The following is a 21,038-nucleotide window of genomic DNA, read 5'->3' as shown; positions in this document are numbered from 1 at the left end:
TACAAATCCACTGAAGAATAGACTAGAGAATAAACCAGTTCGCTAGAAGTTATGTTGTTTATGTACACACACCAGCATTTCCCCACATTGTTCACCAGAGTTTTATACCTCCTTCTTAATAAACCGCTCCTATTCCCTTTGCTTTACGAAATAAATGGACTTAAGCAGTGGAGATAATGAGACTAGTGACTTACACTTCCAAATACCCGACTAACGTGAACCCCAAGTAACATAACCTATGACAGAAAACACATCTGCATTATGCTACACCCTCAAACATCTCTAGTGTAGAAGCTCTCTAAAATAGAAACTAAGAAAGGCATTTATTTTCTTTGCCAAACCATGAACCACTAATAATTTCCATTCCTTTAACAATTACTTCTGACTTCAAGAAAAACACTGCTCTGCAAGCAAAGATCAACCCAGGATATATACAGGTGGATTAAATCAGGTGGTTTGAATTAAATCCTATGTAACAGTTACTATAGTTGACATCAGCATTTTCGCTGAAGTAATTATATTGTGTATAAACTATTTGATCATTAATAGCAAGTAATAAATAGACCACCGTAACATTTATAGTTATCACCTACATTTGCTTCCCCAACACTTGGCAATTTCCTGTTCAAAGTCATATTATCATATTATCCTTTGTTTTGAGCTTCAGTTATGAAAAGACAGATCATAAATTCAAAGAGTATAACAACATTATTTTACTTTTCTGTGCTTCTGTCCAAGATTTAATATTTATTGAATGTTAACAGTTTTTCCTGTTTTACAGTAGGCATGGAGGGCAAACATTAAGTACGTTTTAAAAGAAATATGATGCACATAGTGTTAACCTGTCAGGTCTCTTAATTCTTCTGGCTATTTTGTCTTTACAAAGTCAAAAAAGGGGTTCTAGCAGATAGAGATTCAAGGGTAAACTCTTGATCCAAGTTGCTAGGGGAATCATAAACAAACAAAATCCCAGACCAAATACAGAATATCAGCATGTTTCTCTGAATATGTCTGGGTAACAGTTAGGGATAGCCCTCAAAAGACACACTTCTCAGACTGTGTGGATCTTGCACATTTCCCCCAGCCAGACTGCATTCCAGCAGTGCAGTACAGAGTTTTCGCAGCCAGGGCCGTGGGCCTCCAGAAGCCCCCAGAGTGCTCCTGCCCACTTACATTCTTCTCTTTCACTCCCTTGGCACCACCCAGGACTGCATTGGTTTCTGTCCCATCCCACCATGGAGCTTTCCAAGCAAAAGAGATCCTGTCAATTTAATTTCTTCTTGTACAGTCTGTAGATGGGAAACATCCTTGGATGTTTCTGCTGTGGGAGCTGATAATTTGTTACTTTGTTTTCTCTTTTGATTACCTTTTAAACCATGGAAATTCTTCTATTTTATCTCCTGGCTTTTTTTTAAGGAATCTTTTCTATGGTGTTGTATCAAAGCCTCTCTGAAAATCAACATTGCAGTGACTGAACAACCACTTTCTCTTTTTTTGAGCCAGTAGCTATGGGTGACAGGCATATGATATACACAGACTCCCAAATACACCTAGCAATACATTTACCAACACGTGCTTTTCACAGATGTCTTGCAGCTTGCCTTTCCCAGAAGACAAACCTTCTGATGTACAATTTACTTGAGTCCTTTTTAAAAATTGATGTCAGGTTTGCTACATCCCACTTCATTGATGCCAAGGCTGATACAACCCATAAATTCCCAGCTATTCCTAATATTTAACAATTTCCTGGTGCATTCTTGGAAACTCTAAAGAAAATCTCCTTGACTGGCTCAATGAAACATAGAACTGAACTGACATTATGAATGGCTCCTTTGGATAATATACCATCTCTTTCAGCCTACTCGGTGGCTATTCTACAACCCTTAGTGCAGAATTATCTAATTCATAAATGATTTTTAATTATCTTCAAGAAAATCTTCACTGCATTATGCAAGGAGAATTCAAAATCCCTAGCATGGTGACAGCATTTTAGAAGTTCTGCAGAAAATTAACCATTACTGTTACTATTTAATTTCTCAGCATGCATTTACAATAGGCAGAAAGGGAAAGTGAAGCAACCTTTCTTGTTAAGTACCAGGATTTCTTCCAGATTCAGAAGCTAGAGAGTCCTTATTGGTGGTTTGTATCTCTACCTCTCACCTACAGCATCATTTCTAAGCTATTCTTCTTCCATAGTTCAGTCTGAGTACCTCTCCAGTAGCACAGATGGAAAACAACCTAAGCCAAGTACTTTTATTTCCCAAGGAGTACCTTGCCAGAGATCTGTTGTGGAATGCCACACAACAGCCAAGCTCTCCAAAACTACCTCATTACCACTACCCTTTCCATTGTCCTCGGAAGCAGATAATCACCTGCGTATCAGTAGTCTGCTGGACTGTTACTGGGAAGACTAGGGGAGCAACCAAGGTTGGAAACAAGCAACTGGATAACTCTGGAGCCCTTTTGACCAAGAATTTAGGAAGACCTCCAAATGGTAGTTCCAGCTGTCCTGGAAGTGCTCCTGCAACCCTGAAAATCATTTGATTCTGATGAGGGTGATGATCAGCACAAAGCTTTCAAATCTTTCTGTGTGATTCAAGGACAGGATCTTATGAACTTCTACTCTAAAAATCTTTTTGACTTCTAATCCCTTGAAACAGCCAAAGAGAACACCCAGGTGTGCTGAAATACTGCTGAGGTGTGCATAATGCTCATATGGTAGGAGTCAGATTGGTTCAATGATGGTGCTTCAAGTTCCCAGTCACGGTTTTATTCTGCTTCCAGTCTGATCCTGTCACTTTTGAGGAGCACAGCATGGAAAGAAAAGGTGTAACACTGTATAGAGGCTCTTGGTTCTAAAATTATCTTGTATTTTAAACTAGGCAGTGCAAGTTACTGCACAATAACTGCATCATTGTTTAATGAAAAATGTTACCCCTTGCCACAGTCATTTAATTGTATGCTGTAAATAAGCAATAACAAGGGTTTCTTTCACTTTTTCCTCTTACAGAAGGGTGGCATTGAAAGCAAATTTGCTCTGTGTGTACACCACTGCATGGAATAATTCATTACAATTAACACAATATGTTTTTATAATATGGATTACTGTTTATTTGCTTGAGCTATATTTCCTTCCCCTGATGCACTGTCAGTGTGTTCATTTGGCTATACAGTTCAAACTAGTTAAATAATTTACAAGTAATATACAACTACATTTAAAATATCAAAACATCAGTTAAAGTAAAAACTTTAACTAGGAATTTTCTCTCTTGTTATCTTCTCAGATAGCAGTAAAAAACTGCTGTGCATGTTTTTGCATAATTTTCATCATCCAGCTTTCCTCCTTAAATGCATGGATTTCATTGCATATGTGGGCAAGAGTTCGTGTTTCAAATTGGCCTTCTGCAAAAGCAAGCCGTATGTGGCTACCATCAGCTAGCAGTTTTGGGCACAGCTCAGCCTTGGTAAAGGAGGAACGGTTCTAGTTCACAGGAGGACTAGCACATGTATTGGTTGCTTGGCTGCAGTCTATAGGTCTGATTGGGAGAATGAAGACATACATTGAGATTACAGGCCTTGCAACTGAGAGGAGTAAAGACTGATTTACCTTGACTACACCTGGCACTAACTACAGAGAAGAGACTAATTCTACAAATCACCTCAAAAAACAGCACCAGAGGAATGCAAATTGGCAAGTTTGTGTTCAAAGAGAAGAAAATATGAAGGCAGTTAAAGAGCAATGAAAGAAATACACACAATAGTAGGAATGTCAAAGATAACAGAGATAACTGGATGGGATAACTATGGCGCATACGTTATTTTGCAGGTCTGACTGAAGCTGATTGTTCATGAAGTACTTTTTGCAGGCTTGGTAGTGAAGATATCCAAAGTATTGAAAATAAATGATGGAATCACAGAGGTGGTTTAGGGGAAAGGACAAAGGAGACAAGTCTCTGACAGCTCAGGTTAGCATTTAAACTATGTGATCTACACAGTAACTAGCCTAAACAGGAATTTTTAGCAGCATAATTTAAGGATACTATACATGAAAATTTAAGCATTGTGGTTTTATTTTGTGTTTTAAGTATAGGCCTATTTACTGTTCACTTCCACGTGTCTTCCACTCTTAGAACGCCCAAATCCCTTACTGTTAAAATAACATGTATCCTCTCAAGACTAAAGAAAGATGAGGTGAAATCTTTTCTCAATGTGAGAGCATAGGTATGGTCACACTAGTCCAGACAAATGGTGTTTCTGAAATATATACTACTGGCTAGGAAGCAAGAGTGGTAAAAATAACTCAGAAGTGCACAGACTGAAGGCCTTCCCTCAGATACTTCTGCTAGTCATAAAAGCCAAGCCTAATCGCGATGGAAAGTGATGACGGAAATATTACTTTGGTCCCTGCCAAAATGAACCTTCCCTCTAGTCAAAATGGCTTAGGCCAATCAGAATGATATAACTCATGCTTGCCTGTGCCAAGCTTTCTGACTCTGGGTCCTGGAACAACTCTATAGCAATTTCTTCCACATAATGGAATATATTTCTTACTCAGAAATGCTTAAACTTCTGGAAATAAGGCAGCTGTCCTAAAGGCTTTGTCTGCAGGTCAAAAAAGTATAAATCAGTAAACCTGATCATAGCTTTACGTTTGTACTTGAGAAAGTAGGTAACACAGGCTGTAGCAAAGACACACCAATTAGAAAAATTAAGAAGAGAAAATCACCACAATTAACAAATGACTACTATCTTATGGCACTGCTATTTACCAAGAGGAAGCAAGAGAGTTTGAAGCTTAAGCTAAGGAAGATTCTGCCCTTTTTCATTATCTTTTGTCTCTTCCTAACAAGATTAGTATTCTTATATAAGCAAAAATGTCTAGTCTCCCTGATCATAAAAAAAAGTTCTTAAAAATAAAATGGAGGCCTCCATGGATGAGCAACGATCTGCTGGGACAACTCAGGCAGAAAGCAGCCATCTAGGAGAGGTGGAAACAGGGGCTAGCTTCTTGGGAAGAGTATAGGAACATTGCCAGGGCATGCAGGGGTGCAACTAGGAAGGCTAGAGCCCTTCTAGAATTAAATCTAGCCAGGGAAGTTAAGGACAGCAATAAGCCATTTTTCAAGTACATCAGCAGCAGAAGGATGGTGAAGGAGAATGTGGGCCCGTTGCTAAATGCTGAGGGTGCCCTGGTGTCTGAGGATGCAGAAAAGGACGAAGAACTGAATGCCTTCTTTGCTTCAGTCTTTACAGCCAAGGTTGACCCTTGGGAAGCCCAGTCTGGCAAGGATAACAGGATGGCCAGGACAGCAAAGGACTTGCCCTGGGTGGAAGGGGTTAAAGACTTGTTGGCCAAGCTTAAGGCTCATAAGTCAATGGGTCCTGATGGGATGCATCCTAGAGTGCTGAGGGAGCTGGCTGATGTGATTGCTAAGCCTCTCTCTATCATTTTTGAACAATCATGGAGGACAGGTGAGGTGCCTGAGGACTGGAGGAAGTCCAATGTCACTCCAGTCTTCAAAAAGGGCAAGAAGAATGACCCAGGAAACTACAGGCTGGTCAGCCTCACCTCCATCCCTGGAAAAGTGATGGAACAACTCATCCTGAATGTTATCACTGAACATATGAAGGATAAGATGGTTATCAGGGGGAGACAACATGGCTAACCTGATATCCTTCTATGAATGCATAACCGGCTGGCTAGATGAGGGGAGAACAGTGGATGTCATCTTCCTTGACTTCAGCAAGGCTTTTGATACTGTCTCCCATAACATCCTCATCAGAAAGCTCAGGCAGTGGGGGTCAGAGGAGTGGATGGTGAGGTAGATCGAGAGCTGGCTGAATGACAGAGCCCAGAGGGTGGTGATCAATGGCACAGAGTCGAGTTGGAGGCCTGTGGCCAGTGGAGTTCCACAGGGATCAGTTCTGGGGCCAGTCTTGTACATCTTCATCAATGACCTGGCTGAGGGGACAGAGTGTACCCTCAGCAAGTTCCCTGCTGACACCAAACTGGGAGGACTGGCTGATTCCCCAGAAGGCTGTGCTGCCATTCAGTGAGATCTTGATCTCTTGAGAGCTGGGCAGAGAGGAACCTCATGAGGTTCAACAAGGACAAGTGCAGAGTCCTGCACCTGGGAAGGAACAATCCCATGCACCAGTACAGGCTGGGGGGTTGAACTGCTGAAGAGCAGCTCTGCAGGGAGAGACCTGGAAGTCCTGATGATAAACTAAAAATGAGCCAGTAATGTGCCCTTGTGGCCAAGAAGGTCAAAGGCTTTCTGGGATGCATCAAGAAGAGTGTGGCCAGCAGGTCGAGGGAGGTTCTTCTCTCCCTCTACTCTGCCCTGGTGAGGCCTCATCTGGAGTACTGTGCCAAGTTCTGGGCTCCTCAGCTCAAGAGGGACAGGGAAGTCCTGGAGAGAGTACGGCAGAGGGCCAGCAAGATGATCAGAGGTATGGAACATCTTTCATATAAGGAAAGACTGCGGGAACTGGGGCTGTCTAGTCTGGAGAAGAGGAGATTGAGGGGAGATCTTATTAACATTTATAAATATCTAAAGGGTGAGTGTCAGGAGGTTGGGACATCCCTTTTTTTATTGTAGCTAGCAACAGGACAAGGGGTAATGGGATGAAGCTGGAACACAAAAAGTTCCACTTAAATATAAAGAAAAACTATTTCACTGGGAGAGTGACGGAGCAGTGGCACAGGCTGCCCAGAGGAGTCTCCTTCCTTGGAGGTCTTCAAGACCTTGCTGGACATGTTCCTGTGCGACCTGATCTAGGTGAATCTGCTTCTGCAGGGGAGTTGGACTAAGTGATCTCTAAAGGTCCCTTCCAACCCCTACCATTCTATGCTTCTATGATTCTAATATCCTTTACGTGTGAGAAATGGCACAACACTACACTGACTGCAATCTATAAAATTAAAGTTAGCCTACATCACCAAACATATCTTCAGCCACGACCCACATAACTAGCTATTGATCTCTTCTCTGACTATTTTAATCCAAGCAACAAAATCCCTGGGACTTCCTAACTCCAGATGATAGATTTTTCTTTCTCGGCAGAGAATATGCTGCAACTCAAGGACACTTTCCTGCTTAGTCCAAGAGTTCCTTCGTGTCACAAAAGTCAAAAACATGCCTTTAGACAACATTTATCTGCTACTTCAGTCCATGGTGACAGCAACAGCCCAACTGCTATCCATCCAATCCAGTGGGAAGAATCAATTCCTCAGCTGCAGCAGAAGACCTACAGCATGTGGCTGAGCAGCTACGGCACTACCCAGAAGAACGCATACAGAATTATGCATATCCAAACAAGGCAGTTGTAAGGATGAGGCTCATTTCAAGATCATGACATCCTAAACATCTGTAACTACCTAAAACTGTCTAGGATATTCTGCCTGCCTTCCAGCCTCTGCTTCAAAAGGCACAGCTGCCCTATCCACAAGACTTAGGCAGATTTTTTGGTTACCTAGAAGATGATTCATACATGGTTGAATCTCATTCTTATATGTCCAAGCTCCCAATAGTTAATGGTGAGCTGGTCAGTACAGTCCCTGGAATAAAGAACAGCTGATTTAATTGCTTGAAAATGGATAGTCAGGTACATATGAGATGCCTGGCCTTAAGGTTTTCATAGAGCTCTTTAAGCTTCTGGCCATTGCAGACTGATGCAGATGTCCTGCAGGTCCTGTGTCATCCCTGCGAGTCCCATGCTGATGTCTTGGGTTCCCAGGAGTGTCTTTAATGACACTAATGCCCTTTGAACTGGTTATGGATTTAATATCAAGCTCTTAGTTGGCAGCTTTGACTTCTAGTGCACATCTATATGCAATGCATTCAAAGCATCCAAGCACAGGAAGTGAGCAGACACTAGCATAACAAAAGGATATTTCTCTGGAAGTAAAAATTAGATTTGATACATCTCAGAAGAGAAAATAATTAATCCCCCTTCTCATGAAAAACTCAGGAAAATAGAGTATTTGAACATAATAGCTTCACACAATAATTTTTTAAAAAGTGATGAAAAACATAAACACATATTAAAGATCAGATTAGATAAAATGAACAATAAATGCAGGCTTTTAACTCTTAAAATTACCATTGTTCAAAACTAGTTCACACAAAAATACTTTTATTACACCATAGTTAAATATGAATGCCTCTCTAAATGTGCATCAGAGGGTGAATTAGTATAGCTATAATAGCCTGGGCCAAACTTTAATCTAGTATATAAAATGATAAAAGACATTTCCCACTTCTTTTTACTGGTAAGAAATGAAATTTGGAACTGCTTGAGCTTATGTTTTGTTTTATTAACTGGGACTAATTCCCAGTTTATTCCTCTATGTCCTTATGTGACCTACACTCATCAGTTGTAAAGAAGGAACAAGCAGACAAAATTTATTTTGATTCCTAAATATTTTGCAATCTGTGTCTGGAGCAATTCCTCTAAAACACTTCGGATGTCAACAGGTATAGTGAAGCAGAATACCTAGGTGTATTTTTGTACACCACATTTACATTACTGTAAATATTTCAAACACAAATTCTGTATGTGTACATGAATATAAGCTCTTATTTTTTTCTTGAATGACAATATTGCATAGACAAAGATGATCTACTCATGAAGCAGTACTCTTTCTTGTTCATTTACCTAACTAAAGTTTCACCATGACACAATTCCTTATCTTCAAAGGAACATGAACTCTTATAAGCCAAGTTCTTTTGACCTAACAAAAATGTCTTGATTACCCGTGAAAATAAACTTTAACGTCTTCCAATCCTTAGGGCACAAACCCTAATTACTTACAGTAATTATGTACCTATTACAAATGATGTTCCTGCTATTATGGACTTTGCACTTTCTACCACTGCCTCTGTTCTACCCTTACCATCGGACAGCAGGCACCTTGAGGACACATCTAGCACATGGGTCCATGTTCCCTAGCAGGCAGCTACAAGTTGCAGACCTGCTCAGCCCTGTATTACATTTGAAGACCTGGTGCAGTAGACATGTGTGGTCATATTTAGCATCATCATCTCAGAGACGGTGGGCACATGTCACTTCACTCTAGCCACAGCCTCAGTTCTACTCTTCGCAAAAGAACAGCACAAAAATAAACTGAAACAATGGAAAACTTCTTGGCACCAGCCTGAAAACAGCAAACAGGTAACCAAGGTGGTCTTCAGTAAGGCTTTTGACACAGTCTCCCACAGCATCCTCCTCGAGAAACTGGCTGCCCATGGCATGGACGGACCTAGTCTGCAATGGGTGGAAAATTGGCTGGATGGCCAGGCTCGGAGATTGGTGGGGAATGGAGTTAAATCCAGTCTTTGGCCAGTCACCAGTGGTGTTCCCCAGGGCTCAGTGCTGGGGCCTGTTTTGTTTAATATCTTTATCAATGAGCTGGATGAGGGGATTGAGTGTACCCTCAGTAACTTTGCTGATGACACTGACATGGGTAGGAGTGTAGACCTGCTTGAGGACTGAAAGGGTCTTTCGAGGGACCTGGACAGGCCAACTGTATGAGGTTCCACAAGGCCAAGCACTGGGTCCTGCACTTGGGCCACAGCAACCCCATGCAATTCTTGGGACAGAAAGCTATCTGGCAGAGAAGGACCTTGGAGTGTTAACTGAAAGCCAGCTGAACATAAGCCAGCAGTGTGCCCAGGTGGCCAAGATGGCCAATGGCATTCTGGCCTGTATCAGGAATAGTGTGACCAGCAGTGTCAAGGAAGTGATTGTCTGAGGCTCCATCTCAAGTGCTGTGTTCAATTCTGGGCCCCTCACTCCCAGAGAGACATTGAGGTGCTGGAGCATGTCCAGTGATAGGCAACAAAGCTGGTGAAGGGTCTGGAGAAAAAGACTGATGAGGAGCAGCTGAAGGAGCTGGGGATGTTTAGCCTAGAGAAGAGGTGGCTGAGAGGAGACATGATCACTCTCTACAACTAACTGAACAGCAGTTGTAGTGAGGTGAGAGTTGATATCTTCTTTCCCGTTATGAATGATAGGACATGAAGAAATGGGTTCAAGTTGTGCCAGGGGAGGTTTAGATTGACATTAGGAAGAACTTTTTCATGAGAAGGTTATTAAGTATTGGAATGGGCTGCCCAGGGAGGTGGTGGAGTCACCATCCCTAGAGATATGGAAAAGACACATAGATGAGGTGCTGAGGTATATGGTTTAGTTTATTGATGGGCCTGGCAGTGTGAGGTTAGTGGCTGGACTTGATGCTCTTAAAGGTCTCTTCCAACTATACTGATTCTATGATTCTGTGAAATGTCTAATATCTGGCCTTGAATGCTGTGAAGTTGCCTGTCCAACTGCTGGCCTCATACCCTCGTTCCCTCCAGCAGAAAACATATATGGGATTTTAATATGTGACAAGAGTGGATCTGTCCCCATGGCACAGAGCCAGCTCAAAGCGCAGGCTCTTGTAAGGCTGAACATGTAAGCTTTACTTACTTTCAAGACAAAAGCCTTCCACATACAAATCAGCACTACACTGCATCAGTAACATACTTTCATAATATTTTCTTCTTGTGTTGCCAGAAGAAATACAGTTACTGAAGTGGATAGAGAAGCGCAGCATGACATGGCTAGATCTAGTCCTTCAGGTAACGTATCAGATTTGGAGCAGATATAGAGCATTTCTAAGTTTACAGGAAGGCCTCAGCAAGATTGTGCTGGACAAAGCTCTGTTAGATTCTTAGGATTCATCACTTGAGTGAGGCTGAATGCTCACGAGAACTTTTGCAGGTACAAGCACATTCATTTGTGGAAAAAGAGAAAAAAACCTGCTCATAATCAGAGCTCATCCAGTACTCTGTCCTAAATCATGAAAGAGTGGCAAATGGGTATATTCTTAAGGGATTAGAAATTTATTCTCCAGACAACAAAGCTCTGTTCCCTTCACATACACAATTATTTAATAATGCAGTAAATCAAGAATTCTTTAATAATGCAGCAAATCAAAATAGATAGATATAGTATTGTGTCTTTGATTTAACCACAGGAACACAATTATAATGTTCATTTTTGGTTCTGATGCCAAGCTCATGGAACTTATTATTCCATCAGTATAGAAAAAGTCACACAAAGGTGATGATGTTGTGCTTCCTTATAAAACATATTGTTATGGATCTTAGGACATGTGGACTATACCTCATCTGCCAAGGACCAAAAAAATCCTCATGTGCTTTTAAACCTCAAGACAGAAATCAATTGGTCTGACAGACTGCATCTGGGCAGAGCTTATGTTTGTCTATTTAATGAATGTACAGTAAAATGCAGACACTGAAGGGAAGGATCAAGTCAGGACACATTCATTTTTGTTCTACTGACCATGCTGTATGAGGCAATGAACAGAAGCTGGTACATATATTGTACTTCACTGTGAAATACTAACTTTCCACAATTCAGCAAGGAGGAAATTGCAAATTTTATTTCAGTTTATAGATCTAACTAAAGAGGTTGGTACATAAAGAGGGAAATACGAGCATATAGCTTTATTTTGCAAATTCCTATCAGAAAATTTTTCTTCTTTTAACCAAATCAGAAGACAGAGAAGGATTTAGAACACATTAAATACAGGCCACACATTGTTTCATCCCAATTCTCATATGCTTCACTGCTCCACAATTCCTTACACACTCTTAAATAGAAACACTTATTTCCCATGTGTGTATCAGGTTTGTATGGCAAGGTTTTGGTAGCAAGGGGGCTACTGTGAGAAGCTGCTAGAAGCTTTCTCCATGTCCGATAGAGCCAAGGCCATCCAGCTCCAAGACAGACCTGCTTCTGGCCAAGACCAAGCCTAGCAGTGATAGCTGTTAGCACCTCAGAACAGTTAAGAAGGAGGAAAGGATACTTTGTGCAATTGCAGACAGTGAGAGTAGCAAGAAAATATGAGGGAAACAGTTCTGCAGACATCAAGGACAGTGAAGAAGAAGGGGAGGAGATGATTCAGGTGCTAGAGCAGAGATTTTGAGGCAGTCTGTGGAGGTTAACAGTGGCGTGGAGATCCACCTGAGGACTGTGGGATCCTACACTGCAGCGGATGAATGCCCTAAAGAAGGTGTGACACTGTGGGAAGCCCACGCTGGAGCAGCTCCTGGCAGAACCTGTGCTCCATGGACAGAAGAGCCCATGCTGAAGCAGGTTTGCTGTCAGGACTTGTAGGACCCAGGCTGCAGCAGTTCATAGAATCATAGAATGGTAGGGATTGGAAGAGACCTTTACAGATCTAGTCCAACTCTGCTGCAGAAGCAGGTCAACCTAGCCCATGGAAAGGGCACATGTTGAGGAAGTTCATGAAGGACCATCTCCTGTGAGTGGGGAGGGATACCATGCTGGAGGGAAGTGTGAGGAGTCCTTCTCTGAGGAGGAAGGAGAGGCAGAGACAATGTGTGATGAACTGACTGTAACTCCCATTGCCTATCCCCCTGTGCATCTGGAGTGAGAGGAGGTAGAGAAGATCAGGAATTAAGTTGAGCCCAAGAAGAAGAGAGGAGTGGGGGGTAGGTGCTTTAAGATTTAGGTTTTTTCTCATTTGATTCTGATTTAATTGGTAATAAATTAATTTCCCCAAGTTGAGTCTGTTTTGCCTGTGACAGTTGCTGAGTGATCTCCCCGTTCTTACTACAACCTATGAGACTTTCATTTCATTTTTTCTCCTCTCTCCACTGAGGAGGGAGTGACAGAGTAGCTTTAGTGGGCACCTTGCACCCATGCAGGGTCAGTCCACCACACCATAGGATATGTAGGCAACAGAATGAAAGTATTGCTGCAAGTAGGAAAAGGCAGTAGTGAATAAAGTGAAAAGTTAATTCATTCATCACCTTCAATAGTCAGATACACTAGGAACTAAGAACAAATTTGGTAAATGTTAAAGAAAAAGCCTTATGTAGCAAGGGAGAAGAGAATCTTACAGATTCTTCTCCTGATAACCCATAGGACAAGTGTCTGAGCTACACACATAGATGTCAATAATCAGAAACCACTTTTTTAGTAACAAACAAAATGAACTTTATGTAAGATTTCTCTAAAAGCTGATCCTTTGAGTTCCATTTTTATCTTATTTCAGCTTAATATCTCCATTAACAACAAAGTAATACCCCTTATATCTCTCCCGTGCTTCTGCAAATTTTATGTATGCAACTTAGGATTCATATCAGGTGTAGTGGGTCTGGGATGGTAGTGATTTTCCACAGCAGCTCTTGCAGTGCTGTGCTTACTGTTGATATCAATATTATGACTACCGCTTGCACAGCATCAGGGCTGTCCCTCCAGCATTCCTTCCCCCACCTTCACCAATAGCTGTGAGTGGGCATGATCTTGGGAGGAACTATGGCCAGGACAGCTGACCCAGGCTGACCAAGGAGATATTCCATACCATATGACGTCAGCTCAGTAATATAAACTGGGGGAGAGGAGCAGGAAGGGGAGGCGAGATTCATTTCTGGCCTTCCCAAAGCAACTGCTACGCATACTGAAGCCCTGCTTCTCGGGAGGTGGCCGGACATCGCTGCTGATGGGAAGTAGAGAGTAACAGCTTTATCTGCTTTTGCTTTGCTTCCCGCGCGCACGGCTTTGCTGTTTCTTTATTAAACTGCTTTTATCTCAACCCACAAGACTCCCATCTTATTTTCTCGCCTTCCCTGGCTTGCTGAGGAGGTGGGGGATAAAGCGGTGTGGTGGGCACCTGGCATTCAGCCAGGCTCGAACTACCACATCAGGGTGAGGGAGTATGACTATATCTTTAAACTGAATGACAAGTATGACTGCAGGCAACTGTATCATAGCTCTTTTGTTTAGAATCATATTCTAAAACTAACACTAGAGAGGTGAGTGCAACGTGGATTACACTTCCACAGGGATTTAATTTACATTCAGTAACACTGATGAATGGAGCTCAAGAAAAAAAAATTGAGAGATATAAAAATTTTCAATTGAAAATTTAATCAGTTTATTTACAGGTTATTGTGGAAGCTGTTTCCACTTGTTTCCAAAATTACTCATCAAATTGGCCTCTCTGACTTTCTCTGCCAATACTGATTTTGACCAGGAGGTCAGGAGGGGCACCTGCTTACAGAACCACCAATCTGTAGCTCTGGGAGAAGTAGTGACATGTTTGCATAAAATTAATAATTATGGAAAACCATTACTGCTGTCTCCAAAGGCCAGATAAAGACACAGCAGACCAGGTTAAGTTGCATTTGTTTACAGGAACAGATGTAATCAAATCAACCTGACACAACATGAAACTCCCACTGGAGTTAATATTTTTTCGTTCTAAATGAGTAAAAGACCAGTCCCAGAGGAGCAACTAGAGTCAGAATAGGCCTCTGAGTGACACAAAAAAGGTTCTAAATCATTGCTGGTTGCAACAAGAGAAAACACCAGAGAAAGCTCAGCTGGACCAAGTACTTCTCAGTCTCGTATTTAATTCAGAAGACGGAAAAACTGAGGAGAACAAGGATGGGAAGGAGAACAACTGTGGAAAGACAGGTACGTTTAGTGGATGTGAAATTCAGTAGATCTGTTGAGTCATGAACACCATAGGTTGTGCATTCAGAGCTTTTCCTTGCTAAAAGGAAAGCTGGCTTTCTCACTGTCTTCTGCTGGCTAATCACAGTCAGCTGGCTGGCTGAAAGTACATGTTCTTTTCAAAACTCTTTTATACCTTTTACTCAAGATTTTCTATCTATATTTCATATGAAACTTGCTCACATCGCCCTCAGTCACAAAGTGTACAGTCTTAAAATGCTTCGTCTGTAGTTCCAAATAGTTCTATGCTTAACATATAAATATACTGAAAAGAGTTGTCCCCCACTAATTTCTATTAAAAAAGTAACCCCATACAATTATTTCATAACACGGTACCAGCACAAAAAAACCCCAGATATCTAAGACAACATTTATCCAGTCTGTTTATATGTCACATATTGTGAAAGTCACCTTCATTCTGCAATACCTTTCAGTGCCGTTCACTACCTTTACAACAAGACTAACTGATGTATTTTTCACATTTCACATTTTGTACCCAGGCTACTGCAACCAAGGAACTTGCATACAATATAAAAATATTCTTTATTAAAGCCATATGTATATATATGTACACACATAAAGGCACAGAAAAGTTCATAAAACTTACCATCACTTGCAGAAAGTGAGTCATTTGCACAGACCAGTGCCAAAGTAAACAGCAGATGCCAAAGATCCATACCTTTAACTCTGTAACAACAAAAGACAGTAAGTTTCTTTTATAAACCAATACTACTAACTAATATGACAAGACATTTAAACTATTATCTAGTTTTATTGAATTTCTGATTGAATTTAAACAATCTAGTTTACATTTTATCGCCTCATAAAGTCATACATCGTCTTGCAATCTATGACACAGAGAGCAAATACTCTTTTTACAAGAGAACTAGCTTATGGGTCTCCAGTTCATTTAACATAGAGGGAGGGAAAAAATCAAGTACTGTTAACCTCTAGCCTGCTTCCAGGGAGTAGCCACACTGTCTCTACAGCAGCTTTTGGGAGAATGATCCCAATGGCTAGTCTAGATCATACGTGAAAGTAAGAAAATAACAATATCTTTTTAATGGAACAAAGACATTGAGGATCCTCTTTCCTGCTCACGCTCGTCTGAAGATTTATTCACCATTGCATGCCATGTGTAATCCTTCTGAGGTCTAGGACTACAAGTAGCGAAGCTAAGAGGAGTGATACAGTTTAATAAGCCATCTCCCACAACAGAAAACCAAATGGCTATTAGCACAGAAACAACTGCTTAGTACCTATGGCCACTGCTTGTGCCAGGCAGCAAGCAAGGAATGTAGAGGGCAGCAGTAGCTTTGGGGCTGCAAGAATGAGAGTAACTCAGGCTAATTCTGTGACCTATTTCCTACTGTCATCTTACACAACCCTGAGAAGCAGTGCTCCTGCTCTGCTGTGCTGCTCTTCGAGGGCTACCATGGAGGCTGCCTCACGCTGGAAACCTGTCTCATTTCTGAGAGAGTACCTTCTGATGAACCCAAGAACACTGATATAGGCTTTTACAATTCAAGCATAACCCAACAAACCTTTATAAGCTACTCAGAAAGCACATTTCCTTCTCCCCGATTCATGTGTGCCACACATATAGCCTCCAGCCCCATCACACGATCCTGTCAGAGAGACACCACTTTGATCCTGACATTATCACCAACATCTACTAACAACGGGGAATCAAATAATCATAGCATCAACTTCATTTAGAAAAGATCTTTAAGATCATAAAGTCCAACCACTAACCTAACACTGCCAGGTCCACCACTAAACCATGTCCCTGAGAACTTCATCTATGTATCTTTTAAGTATCTCCGGGATGGTGACTCCACCATCTCCCTTGGCAGTCCGTTCCAATGCTTAACAATCCTCTCAGTGAAAAAGTTCTCTCTAATGTCCAATCTAAACCTCCCCTAGTGCAACTTGAACCCATTTTCTCATGTCCTGTCATTCATTACTGGAGAGAAGAGACTGACTCTCACTCCACTACAACTTCTGTTCAATTAGGTGTAGAGAGTGAACATGTCTCCTCTCAGGTTAAACATCCCCAGCTCCTTCAGCTGCTCCTCATCAGACTTGTTCTCCAAACCTTTCACTAGCTTTGACACCCATCTCTGGACATACTCCAGAACCTCAATGTCCCTTTGGGAGCGAGGGACCCAGAACTGAACACAGCACTCAAGGAGTGGCCTCACCAGTGCTGAGTACAGCAGGACAATCACTTCCCTGGCCCAGCTGGTCACACTCTTTCTGATCCAAGCTGGAATGTCATTGGCCTTCCTGGCCACCTAGGCACACTGCTGGCTCATGTTCAGTCAGTTGTCGACCAACACTCTCAGGTCCTTTGCTGCCAGACAGCTTTAGAGCCACAAATCGAGAAGCTGGGATATGCTGAACTTGTAGGCAGTGCAGCCCTTTGAAGAAAATTATACCATACCTCCAACACCTCATAAGATTTCCTCATATAGTAGAGATAGAACATACATACCATGGATTACTACCTGACCATTTGCAACCATGCCAGTAGAGAACAGAGATTATTTGAGACCCTCAAAACCAAAGCTACAACAGCAAAATGAACACAAATGCTGAAACAACAGTCAGGAAGCAGGTTTTTTTTGTTCTGTGGTATAAAACTGCCAAGGTACACTGACACCCCAGAAGAGAGAGAGAGTAATAGCTCCATTTTCACAATTGACTGTAAATTGGTTTGACAAACCTTGATTCTACACTGGAGTGTTTTCAATTAGACATTTTCTTTCTTCACCCAACAGGAGATTAAATTGCAAGTGTCCAAACAACCAAGCCCACTAATGAGTAACAATCTCTAAGTGGGTGTTGTCAATTAACAACTGATACTGTCAAATCTGAGCATCAAAAACTAGTTAGTCTCCTAGTAGAATTAGTAAAGTTTGATTTTAGTCAGAAACTGTAAAACACAAGCACATCAGGTATGCAAAATTACAGTGACACTGAATTTGAAAGATAATTATCTCTTTAATTTTCTTACCCCAAGAAAACAAATTGAATCATACCACAGAAAAAACCAAAACCATTACCAAAGCCAGATTTTTCATTCATGCTGTTTGGTACAAAACCTGAAAATCAGAAGGTATTTCTCACACCCTCATTAACACAACTACTCCATAATTCTCAAGTGTCAGTCTCAGTACAAGAGGCATTTATTCCAACTGCTCTAGGCTAGTGGAGTCTACAAAAATCCACAAAAGCAAGGCAGGAGATGCTCCCCTGGCACCCACACCACCATGGACACAGGGCAGCTGCACAGAAGGGGGAGCTTTGGGGACCTGCCAGGTGACAGACAGGGCTTTGTTTTGGCCAAGTGGACACGGGTCCCTCCAAAGACAGCTCCTCCATTTTCAAGGGAACGAGGAGGAAGGAAGGGCTACAGTGAGTCTGGAGGTGCATTAGTGAGGATTTGGAGTGGTGTGAGAATGAGGCAGCCTGGAGTGCAGCACCAAGGCTGCAACTGCTGAAGTGCACAGTATTGAGAAAAAGTTCATAAAACAAATCACAGGCCAGTAATCCTCCTACTTTCAGAGAATACTTGTACTGGCAGAGTATAAGGTTCATCCAAAATCAGCTACATTTTCAGCTAGCTCAATTGTTCCCCTGTTCCATCTGCACACATGTTTAAAGGAATCTTATTGTCTCTTATTAATAAATCTTCTACAGAAATGCTTTTCTATACTTGCACCATTTCCATTCTTAAGTGTTTTCTACCCTTTCAAACAGCCCCCCTTCCCCTTCAGGCCTTCTACTTTCCCCCTGAAGGTTTTTGTTCTCTCCTTCACAGGCTTGAGTACAATGTCACTTGATTTACAACCCTTCTCCTTTCTTTGTTGGAATACCCAGGCATTGCATACTGCTTCCATAGTCCCACTTCCCTGTTCTCCCATGTCTACCAGTCTCTGCTGATCTTTCTACCACTCGTCTCTAAGCTTTCCTACTTTTTCTTGCCTAACAACCACTACAAAGGCCAAACCCTCTCAAGAGGTGTCCTGCGGGAACAAATGTCATCAACAGAGTCCATCATTCAGAGCATATCTATGAACACCATTTTGTTTCTCATAATGGCACAAAACTACTTTGTGGTGAAGCAAGGATCAGCCCCACATGCAGCTATTCCCTCCATCCCTGCACTGTGACCAGCAGCCATATCAGCTTCCTCCCAGGGCTGAGCATCAGCCCAGGAGCCTGGAAATACATCCCAGAGGTCTCCAATAAGTTCTTGCTGCTGCAGATGAAAACAGTCTCATTCCAGCATTGCTCTTCCTCATACTCTTCCAGCCTTGTTTACACACCTGCACACTGTGAACTGTTAGGAAATGGTTCCAGTGAAAATGAATCCATAAACATTTATTGTAAGAAATCTGTTTGCTGACCGGGATTATCAGGACTCCAGAAAGACACAACCCAGGAGCAGAGCCAGGGTAGCACAGGCATGGGAATGTGTAGCCAGGGTGGATGGGAGGACACAGCCACTGCTTCAACAGCAGCTACTACTTGTTTAAGAGCAATTCTATAATTATTGGGAAAGTCCCTGCTGAACCACAGACCTTGACTGAAACATCTAGTTCTCTGAAAAAGGGCACAGGATTCACTTGCATTCCCAGACCTCAAAGGCCAACAAAATTGTTGCCTTTTTGCTAGTAAAATGCAATATAGCAGCAAATGATGGTTCTTCTGTGGATTCTCATAAATGCCACTATTTTGGCAAGGGAAAGTAACAGTGTCTCTGCTCTGACTAAATCCACATGGGATAATCTCCTGAGTTATCTGCCCAGACAAGCTGCATGTCGGAGAAAAATCCAACTGGTGTACTCTGAACACATCCAAATATGAACAGGACTGAACTAAAAAACTGTAACTGGTCTCAATACAAAATATGGATGGGCCATGCTCTGGTCTTTGTACAAAAGCATCTGGAAAGGGCAAGTTGTGCTATCCTTCCTGGAGCACAAACCCAGAGCCCTTTGGACAGGTCTCATACTCTAGGTCTCTCCCAGGAAAAAGTAGCTCTCCAAGGCATGTGAAGCACCAGTGACTATGTGACCTCTCTGCTTCCAGCATACATATCAAAAGCTTTGCTGGGCTGCAGGTGCAATATCGGAGGCCAAGGGAGAGCTACATCACTATGGCTCTGGTCTTGTGTGAGAAAACCTGGTGCCAAGCAGGAGCTGCTCCATCGTAATACTGCTTTTGGTAGCACAAAATAAAATTTCTGAGATAAGACTCTCCTGAAGTGTCATCTGCTGCATCATCGGGCATCTACGGCCTTGCAGAAAGTTTTCCCAACCCTGTCTTGTAACCACCCGCTGCTATTCTTCTAAGACTCTAACAAGCTGGCTGCCTACCAGAACAGTATTGTTCAGAGGCTGCACTGTTAACCTAGCAAGAGCTTCTGTGTTGGCTTTAGGACAAAACTGACATTTTACAATCTAGTAATATCTACCTCCCAACACCTACCCCTGTATGCATATGAAAGACAAATGTCACTAAGGAAGTTCCTGTAACTCAAAAGAAAACAAATTTCAGTGTCTGAAATATATTTTACTCTATGGAATAACAGTCTATACCCAACTCCATCAGTTTGTAAGAATGAAGAAAGCTAAAACCAGAAAAAAAAAAAAATCACAGCAGCTGACTGTCCTCAAGCCAACTGAAACTTGACCACAGGAACATTTGGCTAGAGGTGAGCTCAGGCTAATTGCTTCAATACAGAAAGGAGACAGGAGTTATAAAAAGGATAAAAAAAATTATTGGTGCTTTTCTATAGTGATGTTGGAGTAAGGTCAATTGCAAGTGAATTTAAACACATCCCTCCAGTGGAACATGAACAAACTAGGCTATGAAAATCCCTAAGAAAAGGAATAGTTTAGTCACAGCATCCTGAGTGGTTTGTATGTGCTCTGGTCAAATAACAATATTGATACTTGGAGTAAACCATAATAAATTTTGCTTATAAACAAAACTGCTGTTTGAAGTGAGATCTTTACTTTCAGATACCACCTGGAAGGGCCTGATAGGAGAAGGACATTACACTTGATTAAACTGCACCTAAGAAGGGACTTCTGCTTTTGCCAACTCTGTTAACTCACTGTACTCCAAATACAGGAGATTCTTCTCCCTTGTCACCTCCACCAGTTTACCACTGTGTGACAAAGAAGCACATGTGTAGCTAGTCCAGAACCAAAGGTGGCCTCTCTGCTGCAAACCAAACCACGAAATTATTGAGTGAAGGATTAATTTAAGGAGCTTTTCTGTATTTTGCTACGATTTATCATTCTATTAGATCACAAACGGGCAAGGACACAACGGCCTTCAATGATGATGAATATCCACCAATACACCCACTAACAAGTGCTGACAAGGGAATGTAACTCCAGGTTCTCCAGATTTCTCCTGGATCTTGTTTATGCAACTACTGAATAAATAAACACCCTTGCAGA

The 21,038-nt window shown here is 41.8% G+C and overlaps 1 protein-coding gene across 3 annotated transcripts in view; it reads right to left on the bottom strand.

Moving 5' to 3' along the window:
• The window catches only part of GHR (growth hormone receptor), a 137,496-nt gene that overhangs the window by 58,372 nt on the left and 58,086 nt on the right, over window positions 1-21,038 (bottom strand). For all 3 annotated transcript variants that reach the window (XM_062018731.1, XM_062018732.1, XM_062018733.1), the window contains one exon: window positions 15,164-15,243. In XM_062018731.1, the coding sequence (XP_061874715.1) occupies window positions 15,164-15,233 (70 nt within the window). In that variant the 5' untranslated portion in view covers window positions 15,234-15,243. The remainder of the gene's footprint in view (window positions 1-15,163; window positions 15,244-21,038) is intronic.

The sequence above is a fragment of the Colius striatus genome, chromosome Z (genome assembly GCF_028858725.1).
Source record: "Colius striatus isolate bColStr4 chromosome Z, bColStr4.1.hap1, whole genome shotgun sequence".
Classification (NCBI taxonomy): Eukaryota; Metazoa; Chordata; class Aves; order Coliiformes; family Coliidae; genus Colius; species Colius striatus.
The sequence above is the reverse complement of the archived record's forward strand: the minus strand, read 5'-3'. Positions and strand labels throughout refer to the sequence as shown.